The sequence below is a fragment of the Clytia hemisphaerica genome, unplaced genomic scaffold (assembly GCF_902728285.1).
Source record: "Clytia hemisphaerica strain Z4C2 unplaced genomic scaffold, Clytia hemisphaerica genome assembly, whole genome shotgun sequence".
In the NCBI taxonomy this organism is placed as follows: domain Eukaryota; kingdom Metazoa; phylum Cnidaria; class Hydrozoa; order Leptothecata; family Clytiidae; genus Clytia; species Clytia hemisphaerica.
The window spans coordinates 2,489,558-2,500,715 of NW_027104594.1; the positions used below are offsets into that span (position 1 = coordinate 2,489,558).

General features: G+C 34.6%; 3 protein-coding genes across 4 annotated transcripts; all 3 read right to left on the reverse strand.

Annotated features, from left to right (window-relative positions):
• Window positions 1–943: 943 nt before the first annotated feature.
• On the reverse strand, window positions 944–5,386 carry LOC136823835 (WD repeat-containing protein 25-like). The gene is made up of 5 exons (XM_067080003.1): window positions 4,999–5,386; window positions 4,675–4,805; window positions 3,023–3,193; window positions 2,556–2,696; window positions 944–1,474 (listed from the first exon to the last, which is right to left on the reverse strand). The coding sequence occupies exons 1-5, from the start codon at window positions 5,366–5,368 to the stop codon at window positions 1,253–1,255; spliced, it is 1,035 nt and encodes a 344-aa protein (XP_066936104.1). The 5' UTR covers window positions 5,369–5,386; the 3' UTR covers window positions 944–1,252.
• Window positions 5,387–5,750: 364 nt separating this feature from the next.
• On the reverse strand, window positions 5,751–6,559 carry LOC136823775 (transcription initiation factor TFIID subunit 13-like). The gene has a single exon (XM_067079944.1). It carries the CDS (start codon window positions 6,523–6,525, stop codon window positions 6,169–6,171), a length of 357 nt encoding a protein of 118 aa, XP_066936045.1. The 5' UTR covers window positions 6,526–6,559; the 3' UTR covers window positions 5,751–6,168.
• A 1,059-nt stretch (window positions 6,560–7,618) lies between these two features.
• On the reverse strand, window positions 7,619–9,935 carry LOC136823798 (nuclear nucleic acid-binding protein C1D-like). Of its 2 annotated transcripts, none has more exons than XM_067079970.1 (6): window positions 9,792–9,935; window positions 9,285–9,354; window positions 9,054–9,109; window positions 8,694–8,748; window positions 8,406–8,471; window positions 7,619–8,218 (listed from the first exon to the last, which is right to left on the reverse strand). In XM_067079970.1, exons 1-6 carry the CDS (start codon window positions 9,915–9,917, stop codon window positions 8,055–8,057), a joined length of 537 nt encoding a protein of 178 aa, XP_066936071.1. In that variant the 5' UTR covers window positions 9,918–9,935; the 3' UTR covers window positions 7,619–8,054. The 2 variants fall into 2 exon arrangements, with proteins under 2 accessions (XP_066936071.1, XP_066936072.1); XM_067079971.1 differs by having other exon boundaries at window positions 7,971–8,215.
• Window positions 9,936–11,158: the final 1,223 nt, after the last annotated feature.

The window sequence follows — 11,158 nt, forward strand, 5'->3', positions numbered from 1 at the left end:
TAAGAAACTGTTTTCGCTAGAGGATGAGCAGAAGCCTAACCATCCACTGACTGCATTTCCTTTCCTGTTGACGTCATCAGCTGCCCAATAAGGTTACCATTTTCAAATAGGCTCAAAAAGACTTTAACGAGGCCTCCCAAACGATTTTCGTGATGACGTGATAGGGACTTTTTTGCAGCGTGATTACATGATTGGGAAATTTTTTCTTCGTGATTGCGTGATGAGAGGTAAAAACGTGATCGTAATTTGAAAGACTTTTGAGCCGTGAAAAGTGATTTGGGCTTTTTCAAAGGGATGCGTGATTGTCTATTCTTTTGCTGATTTTCGTGATCGTGGTTGAAGACAAAAAATTGCGTGATATCGTGATCAGTGTTACCACTGGGGGGCCTCTTTAATACCATTTTAAGAAGATCCTTAGGCTTAAACCAAGAACTTTCGAAAAGCGAAACTTTTGACGTTCTTATAGAAAAATGTGTAACTCGATATTGATGATAATCGCATGATAGGTTATTTTTTCTCATTTGGTGCGCCTTCAAAGATTGAATTAAACCTCAATTGAATTCTGTAGAGAGCAATAATTAATTATTCGTTAATCACACTCTTCAATGAGGCGCCAAAGTTAACAAAATAGAGTGTATCGAATTTTCCTCGTTCTTTCGGACTCACTCGTGCAATTATCTCTCGTTTACGACAAAACTCGTCCGATAATGCTGAGAATAAACAGCAAAAAAGCCATTCAATCGAAAAAAATCAATTTTGACTAAAAATTGATTGTCACAGGTCGTTAAAAATTCAATATCCCTCGCATCGTTTATTCTTGAACTTAGACTCGGACATACCCATCACCTCGTAAATATAGTAACCTTCCATCAGAACCCAACTTAGATCGTCAGGTTTTTAATAAGGTTTATTATAGGTAGAGCAAGGACAACAGCTCTTTGGATAGGGGTATTAATATTGGAGGAGCAATTTATTTTCTTTTATCGTTTGATTGTTAAGTAAATAAAAGTCTCATTGATGCCATGAATAAAAAATAATTAATATTCAAAAAATAGTAGCCCTGCTGCACTCGGAAAGTTAGCCCAAAAGGCTCAGTAAGAAAATTTTATCTTGCAGGGATGTAAACTTTCCTGAAATTTTCCAAGCATGTGATCGAAGGTTCAATGTGATAATTTTATTGCTTCTCTTCCAGATAGATTCACACACCGATTGTTTATCTTAGGGATGACAGTCTACCAAAACACAAGGTAAATCAAACTATAATTTCCACATCCCCTTCCCAAGATCCAACACATAACATCGAGTTTATCTTAGGATGACAGGCCAACGAAACGCAAGGTGAATCAAATATCTTTTGGATCTTGTTTACTTTAGACGAAAACCAATCAAATGTATACACACAACCTGTGATGTCCCCTGAATATAATTTGCATCCAGTGAAATCGAAATCAAAATCCACTTTGTATCCAGTGACCTGTGAAGTTAAAAAGAGAGGTTAATTTCCAAAATAATTGAAGCAAAAACTTGAGACGTTATATACGAGCTCTTTACATCAAAAGTAGGTAAAATACAATCTCGTACTCAGAGCCAATCGCATTCCTTTTTGATTTGACTGCGATTGACGTGATACGAAGAGAAGAGAGAAGTGGACCCTCCGATATCATCGGACAAGGCCCTATCCCGGGATAGTTTACTACTCTCATCAGAGCCGCGCTGTATCAATGATGATACTCATACAGTACGGGAGAACCTTGCGTTCTTGCAGGTACTGAACATGTGAGTACCATCACCACACCACATTCAATATCCGGCATATCTCCCCATACTCTTGTATCAGAGTGATGGTACCCTATTCCTCTCACATGGTATGGGTTGTCCCGGGCCAAGGTACATTCACTTGCCAAGTGAATCGCAGCACCGAGTGTAAATCGAGCCCTGACCTCCAGCACGGAAGTCAAGATTGATAACCACTACACTGTACTGCGCCTTTTATTGACGTGATACATGAATATATTACAGGGAAAACTTCATGCGTGATACGAACTTTCGTGATCGTGAGTGCTATCAGATTAATAAAAATCTTTACTAAAGGATTAGGTACGAGTTACACTGTACCAGAGTGTATCTTCAGTGTATTTCACGTTTATTGTTTCGTAGTACACTCTGTGCGCATTATCTGTTTGTTAAATAAATTCCAGTAGAGAAACATCTGCGATGAAGTATGATTTATAAATAAATAGAAACACTTCTCTCGTTGTCTGTCCTATCTCACCCGCGCTCCATCGCAGCGGTCGGTTCGGAAAATCTCAAATCAGACAGACCCTCTACGGCTAATTTCAAAATTCATTGCCATAGAGGGTCTGTTGTCATTATCTTTTCTCGTTTGAGTTTTTCAAACAGACCTCTGCGACAGAGTGTACTACAAAGTGATAAACGTGAGATACACTCTGGTACAGTGGTACAGTGTTACAGTGTCTGAGTTTTCTTTTTTCTTTAATGATAATAAGATATAGCCAACACACTGATGTGTTAAAACATTTAATAATGATACTGACCTGATGACTCTCAAACCTTTTCCGTCGGTTCAAGCGCCACGGTTTTTCTGTATCAAATATTGCAATGTATCCTGCTGATGATTGTGCGAGAAAATTGCGTTGGTTTGGATGAAGTTTCAACGATGAACACGTGTACGGCTCCTGGTAAGAGATTGGAAAGGTTGTTTCATCCAATATGAGTTAGCCTCCACCCCTCTCCCCATATTAAATTTTTTTCTGGAAAAGCCCAATACGGAGTTATAAATATCTGAGTACCAAATACCATTATACTACGAATGATAAATCAAACTAAACGATTCAAATGATAAAGATTTTCAATTTTTACACAATTAATTAACCCAGATTTTTCCAATTTTGCTGAGTATGGATGAAAATATCCTTTTTGAACACAGGTTAGACAGCGAGCAACCCTTCTGAGAAGGACAGACTTTGGCTGTGAAACTTATAGAATTTGAGTATAACCTTACCGGGTAGATCTGATTGGATAACACAGCACCAGTTTTGAAGTCCCACGCCATGATGGTTTTATCCAGAGAGTTCCTTTTCACAGCTTCTGCGCATGATAAAAAGGTTGTTCTGTCTGGTAGAAACATCATGTCTTGAACTTGTCCGAAAAATGATTTATACTTCTTGATAATCTGATGGGAAATTGAAATTTTTAGTTTTTATTTCAATTTTTTTCTTGACATTTTAATGGGTACACAGGGCAAGCTCTGGCATAGCTTAAGCCCCCTTACTTTTTTTTTTGGGGGGGGCTAAGAAATATTTTGCCCTTTAAAGAACCTGGGGGCTAAAATTACCAAAATATTTTGGGGGGACCTAGATTGTTGGGGGCGGCTAGATGAACTGACTGAGACTCTGGGGGCTGTCCAGCTTATTTCAAAAGATCACTTATCTTACTATTAAATCAAATATAAAAAGCAAAAGATTTGTAAACATAAATATTTTAATACAAGTAAAATTTAGTTTTCATTTATCAGTAATGTACTCACATATATTTTTTATTGACTTCTCTCTACGGGGGCGGGAGAACAATGTTTTTTTTTGTGTTAGGGGCCCTAGCACAAGGCAATTTTTTTGGGGAGCTAAATTGTTGGAGGGACCTTACTTTGTTGGGGGGAGCTAGAAACCTGGCTGAAGCTATGTCTGGGCAGCACGACAGCCAAAACTTTGATTTTAAGCAGAGTAGTGTCACTAATACTGCTAGGCGAAATTAACTTAATAAAAACTCCATCTCAAAAGGTGCATAAAAGTAGCAAAATATAAACATTGCGCGAACCACGTGTCGTTAAAGAGAACAATTAAAATCATGTGTCCAAAATAAACTTTTTAAAACAATTAAAACGATCAAAATCAACCATATTTGTTTTTATTTTTTATTTTGACATGTGACATTTGTTTTGATTTTGTAACCCGCTGCATATGGTTTGTTTACAAATTTCGTCAGTACTTTTATGTCCCTTTAAGCCAATTGAACCATCACCACTCTCTCAACAGATCTTTTTGTGTTAGGAAAAGGTTTTTCCCGTGTGACATCTAACCTTTCTTTTAAAAAGCGTGACATTTTGTCACAAAACTGCGCAAAATTAAGGTTTTTGCGCAATGTCGAAGTTTAAGATATGTCTTTTATTTGAGATAGGATTATGCAAGTTCAGCAACCAGTAGGCGCATTTCATTATCGTTTTCTCCAAGAAGGGCAAATAGGCTTTCCGAAAAGGTACAACCTTTGTTCTAAAGACTTCAAGTTCAAAAGTTATAAGCATATTCTTTAACCCGTATGCATTTCCCTAAATCTATCTATTGCGTATAGTATGCAAGGAGGCAGAGTCAAAGGGTTTGAACAGTCAAGCCTAAAATATATCTTCATTTTATAAAAAAGATTGTACCTGGCTAGAAATCAATAAAAATAATACACCTTTTCGACCGTAGCCGCAAATTGCCGCGTGGATATTTTTTGTTCGTTTTACCACCCTAAAACCGTCCCAGTCTTTTTTTCGCACCTAGGGATCGAGTTTAGCAGGATAATTAAATAATAAAGTGGCACGCACCTGACCGCGCGACTACGCCCGAAAAGGTGTATTCCTTCAATAAAAATAATTCCTTATGTTAAATTCCCCACCTTCTTTTCTCTTATATCCATGGCTTGAATTCCTGAAGACAAAGTTCCAACAAGAAAAATGTTTACATCTTCCGAATGGTAAATTGCTGATGTCAGCAAATCGTTGAATTTAATGTCTTCTTTGCAAACGCCTGAGAAAAAAGAGTGTAGGAAGTAAAAAAATTTATAGATGAATCGGCGCATGGAGCCAGTCACTCTTAAGGCTCCGTAAGAAGGTCTGCCCATGTTGGCGTATAGCGCTGATGGATTTATCATTTCAAGGATTTATCTTTCTTAACAAATAAGACGGGGAAAATACGCCAATGAAAATATAAGATAATGTACCTGTGACAAGATCCCAGATTTTACAGGTTTTATCGAAACTTGCTGTCAGAAAGGATGAGCCATCTGTATTCCACTTCAAATCTTTGATTCCTTCATGATGCTCAGTAAAACATTGTTTTGAGGTTAGAGAATTATTACTTGTTACTTCCCAAACAATGATCTTTCCATCTAGACTGGTCGTAGCAACTTTGTTGTCCAGGCTAGGATGCCATTTTATTTTAGTTACTGCTTTTGTATGTTTGAAATTTGTGTTTGAATCGTTTGTCGATTTTGTTGTCTCAGAAGGTCGTGGTTTCTTTTCATCTGACTGCTTAGTTCGTAATCTTTTGGGTACATATGGTTTTACCTCTATATTTTGACTTCTTTTCATAATTCATTTTTTAGAACTATAAAAGAGGATTGTATGACAAATCAATTTTCAAGGATTTTACTATAAAAATTAAATACCTTTCAGTTTTATATAAAAGACATTTCTACAAATTCAGTGTCAAATAAGTCAGATAGCTAACCGAACTTGATTTACTTTACAAGTAAGTATGCTATGTTAAAAAGTTATAAATCCTTGGATAGATATTTTCGAAAGAAATAATATCGAAGATTTTAAAAGGTTTGTGAAAAATTGAAAAAAGGAAGATTCTTGTATATCTAGATTAAAAATTAATCCTGCAAAGTAGGGCTAAAACACGGCCACATCAAAAGTGACCAAAATAGCTGTCCTAAACCTCTCTCGGAAATTTAAAATAACACGAAGATTTGAACGGAGTAAGACAAAATTAATCAAAACAAAATTTTGGTTCGAATAAATTAAAAAACTGTTTTAACATTATCTATTTACAGGTGATTAAATACTACCGGGTGACAAAAAAGTAAAATTTACTTTAGTGATTGAATAGTTTTAAGCTTTTGAAAGCGAAATTAATTTTGACACCAAAAAATAGAAATTATGTAAAAATTAAATTGTTATGGACAACAACAACATATCTAGATTTGAGAACAAAATATTGACCTGACAAAGAGAATGAAGCAAAAATATATTCTTTTCCATATTTTCCAGGTACCGATTTCTTTCCTGAATGTATATGATGATCATGCTGATGTTTGCTTAAAATGTATAGGACGCGTAGAGCAATAATAATCATTGTTGTGTTATATCATATCATGACAAACAAACTATTCGCCATAGCTTTCAGCATCAAAGGCTTTCCTAGCTTTCTTCAACTCTTCGTTCATGGTCAACAATTCTTTAACACGAGCATATTTCTTAGGATCCTTCCTAATCAAATAAACAATATCCTCTACATGGACACGCCCTTTTTTACCAACGTTCATAGCTTTGACAGTTGTATCAGTGATAAACTGTATAAGCAGGTCATCCAACATTTCGACTGTCTCCGTGTAAGGGACTTGTTCATCACCAAAACCATACAACATACAACGGATCTCTTTGGTAAACAAACGTTTCTTTTTATCAGAACTGGATGATGCCCCTTCATTTTCAGTATCATGTGCTCCATCTGATTCTTCCATTTTTGTTGATTAATTTTTGTTTTTTGTTTTCACACTGAAAAATAAAGGTTGACATGAAAAATGTTGGAAGCATAACACTAACATGATAGTCTCAGTAACAGTTATCTCTAGTTTAAACGGCCGACTTTCTACCCTGCATATTCTAATTGTCAGAGTAGGCAAACAGTAAGCACAGTTAAAATATTTGCTTCAAAAAGGTTGAAAGAAGTATAAGCACTAGAAACAATGTTTTTAAGTCAATCTGGAGCAAAATTAGGCTTTTCATTTTTCTATTTGTTCTTGCCGTAGGTCGTGTAACATGTCAAAAAGAAAAACAGCAAAAATGAGAAAGAAAATTATTGAAGTTATCGATGGTAAAAAATAATTCTAAATCTTTCTAAAAAATACAGGTCTTACATGGAGTCAGACTAATTACTGGTAAAGGATAAATAATAGAGCATCATTATGATGTGGTATACACAAGCATGTAAGATGAAGGTCATCACTTCAATCTTGATCTAAATCCACTCAATCCATATGGCAATCCAAAGGAAACATAACAAAAAATTCAATAATTTTAACTTCGTTCAACAGCTACTGGTGTATCCATATATAAATTACCAACAGTCACTTGTCTTTTCACTAGTTGCAAATTTTCTTCAGCACAAGTAATAAATTCTTGGATTTTTGCAGCGTCTGTTTCGTTTTTATGTTGTTGAAAACCGTCTCTGACTTTACGTAATGCATAATTACGGAAATTGTAGTTCTGGAATTTACTACTTTCACGGAGTAAGTTCCGATATAAAGTTAATACTGTCCTTCTGGTAGCATCCATTTATATAACTTTCATTAGCTTTCTTAATTTATTTTTATTTCTGAAAAAAAAATTTGAGATGGTTAGAATAGAAATTCATGTTAATTCTACAAAGTAGTACGTCAAAAACCAAAATATCTCTAACTTAGGATTACCTAGCTTGGTCACCAAAGAACTTGGAACCGAATAACCAATATTCTAGTTTCATTGGCATTTCATGAGTATCGTGGCTATTTCCAAAATTTCAAAGAGAAATGAACATTGCTAAAAAAGGTTATTTCCAAAACCCTACAAAATAGGTATTATAAATGTTGATTGTATTTTAAAATTTAAACGTTTTACAATATTTACAACAAAAAACATAATTCTGATTCAGTAAACTTTCCTGAAGCAAGCGAATCTACTTTCATTCAACACTTTTGAGGGAGCAAACAGAATACATGGATTTATCAAGATTTGAGATGGCTGCAGACGATAGGTGTAAACAAGTTATCCTTTAAAAGAAGAAGCAGTGAGGCAGTGTTAAAATACCATGTTATTTTAATGCCTTCAACATCTACATAGACATTTTCAATACCTCATGTAAAGTTGACTCCTGCCCTAAAAGCAGTGTTGGTTTAGTCATACAAATTACAATGAGATTTGAGTCGAATCCACGACTTCTAATAACGATTTTATTTCCCCTGCACATACAGTCCCAATCTGTCAATTTAAAATGATATACATTTTTTTGATATCATTCCTTCTTTTTCTTTTTCTTCTTTTTCTTATCTTTATTGTTTGTATCCTTGTCATTTCGATCTTCATTTTTCCTCTTCTTATATTTCTTGTCTTTTCTGTTTGTCTGTTTGTACTCTGGAGCTGGATCGGTGTTAGACTTTTCAGTAGAGTTAGCATCTTCTGTGAAAAAGTTGGACAGAAAAAAGCTTTTTAGGTCAGAGTATGAAAATCTTTGCTTGGTAATCTCTAACCTTTATCTTAAACACTGATTAACAACATTTCTCCATGAGCTGTAACAACAATCCATTAATTTGAAGGTATGTTCATATAAAAAAAACATTGTTACAACCAACTGAAATTAACTTACCGGAGCTAGGAGTCCAAAGTGCATTTCTAACAAATCTCTTTGCCGCACTTGTATCAACCCTTGCCACTAAAAAAATTAATCAAAAGATAGATCATTGAAGGTCTGTATAAAAGAAGTTGTACAATCTCTAAGGCTCTTTCCAAAGGGATTTCAAAAACAAGCCAATTTAGACTTAAAACCAACAAGTGTGGGAAAATATCAGTAACAAGATACAAGATTGATTTAGTTTAGTCCCTTGATAGGAGGTAAAAGTGTAGAAGAAAATGATAAAGGCTAAAAAAATAATACTAGTTTTCTTTTCTTCAGCCAATTTGATTTTCCCCATGTATTGTTTGATTCTTAGCTGAAAATATTTAAAAGTTGCAATTAATTAGAATCCTGTAGAAATTACATCAATTGAGTTGCCAAAAGTGAAAGATTTCAGTCTATAATGTTTTTAACTTATCCTGTGTTTGCACTATATGGCGACTTTCCTAGTTTTATGGTTACAGTCAACTAAGTCTAATTTGAACCTCTATTATTCAAACCTTTCTGAAATTCGAACTAAAATATAGGTCCCCCCCCTACTGAGTGATTTGAATTACTCTCTGTAATTCGAATCTTTGAAAAAGATTTTTGGTCCTATGAAGATCGAATGTATTGTCTTACCAGTTCATCTTTAATTGGGTGTGTTTTTGGATCAATTCCTTGTGTAATGAGATATGCTGAAGAAGTAAATAGCATGTTGAGTATTAAAATTCCAAAAAGAGGGAGATCAGGGGAGCTTAATGTAGCCTGTTATGATTGAACGATTCAAATGTTTTTAGTTAAATAATAAAAATAATATTAATAAAAGGGTGCCTATGGATTTGCAAGGTTTTCAATGTTTCTAATACATACTCCAAAAAAGAGAATTTGCAGTGTAAGCTACCATCAAGTCAAGTTTGGCATTTTCCAAAGGATCTTTTACCTGAAACATTAAAAGCAATACATTTAATATTCAAGAGCTTGTTATTTGATAAGCTGTTGTGTATAACATATTTACTCCAAACTCATTTCTTTTTTTTTACATAATAATACAGAACAAAAATTGGAAAGGCCATTCCACAGCCTTAGGTACATTACTCTATGCTCATTTTGTGACTAGATATCAGCTTTAGGAAACTAGGAAGGCTGCTATACCCATGCACCATTTAATAGCACCCATAGACAAGGCTCGAAATAATGATTTCAAGTGGGTCGGACAAAATGTCCAATCAGGGTTGCTTTAGCTTGACAATTATGATTTTTGGGTTGGACAAGGAGCAATTTTGGTCGGACAATGTTTGCTGACCGTTATTTCAAGCCCTGCATAGAGGCAGCTCAATCACATAGCCTTTTATCTCCAATAGTGGTACTTTGTATTACCTTCTCTCTGATATCAGTGACAGGAATTTTCAGGAATGGTTTGAGTGAAGTTTGAAGATCAGTCAAAGATTCATCCAGCTCTTCAAACTTTTTATTGATTGAGCTTGGTAATTGTTCATTTGCCATTTTTTAATATAAATTTGTCTAAAATTACAACAATAATAATATTATGGTATCACACAACAACTATTTTTGCAACTCGAAAACCTACTCTCAGGTACCTATTAAATGTCAGAGAGAATTTGTTTTTCTTTGAGGAGAATTCCTACCTTCCTATCATGGTTTAATCCATGTTTTCCAGCCCTCCCCTTATTAAACAGAAAATAACCCCTTATCCATTTCTCCCCCTCAATGAGGAATTCCATATGTACTTTGCCCTTATTTCCTAATCCCCCTTGAATCTTGTTCTGTTTTTTTTTCTAAAGTACTCCTTAAGTTTTTTTTGCTTTTGAGAATGTGATTTGTCTTCTTCAATAAGATGGGAACATGGAATTCCTTACAGACTAGCCCCTGGCGTGCGAATCAGATGAAAGGGGCTGTACTAACCCACTTTGTAATAACGCCACACTTTGTAATACCTCAACATAGGATTCATTCGAGCTGACACCAGGCTTAGGCTCAAAGTGATTGATAGGGCAATCAAAGTCAATCAGAGTTGTAAAAAAATATGAATCTTTGATTGGCTTTGATTGGATTCAATCACTCTGTGGTTGAGTTTGATTGTGTTTAATTGGTTCAATTGAAGCCAATCAAACTAATCAATCCAATCAATCAAACCCAAACAATCATAAAAAGGTGTAAATCTTTGATTGAATTCAATCAATCCATTTCATTGGCTTCAATTAAATCAGTCTATAACTTTGATTTGTTTTAATTGTACCTTAAGTGGATTACCGTAAGTTGGTCTAAATATTAACATCCCTCGTCTAATTCGGACACCCTTCTTTAGAGACAGGAATAATATGAAAGCAGTTGGGTGTTTAAGATATAAACTGCAATTATTGCTCTTTTCGGCAATTTTTTCAACGATGAAATGCTGAATCAGCAGAAAAATAAAAAAGTAAATAAATGAAAATTGCTGTTTTCGGCAATTATTGCCGTTTGTGGAAATAAAAGTTGATTTTATTATTGAACACGTGGTATTTGACACCCTCGCGATAAGTAGGCCCACTGTGCCTTGTTTAGTTTTGTTTTCTGAAGAATATCTTATTCATATGTTTTATTTATAACTATGAATGCTAATCTAAAAGAACAAGAGAAAGATATATATAATATAAAATCCTATATCCCCCCCATGTTGAAAGCATATAAGATGATGACAACATAAAAACCCAAAAAGTTAGGAGCACCTAACAATAATATAAAAT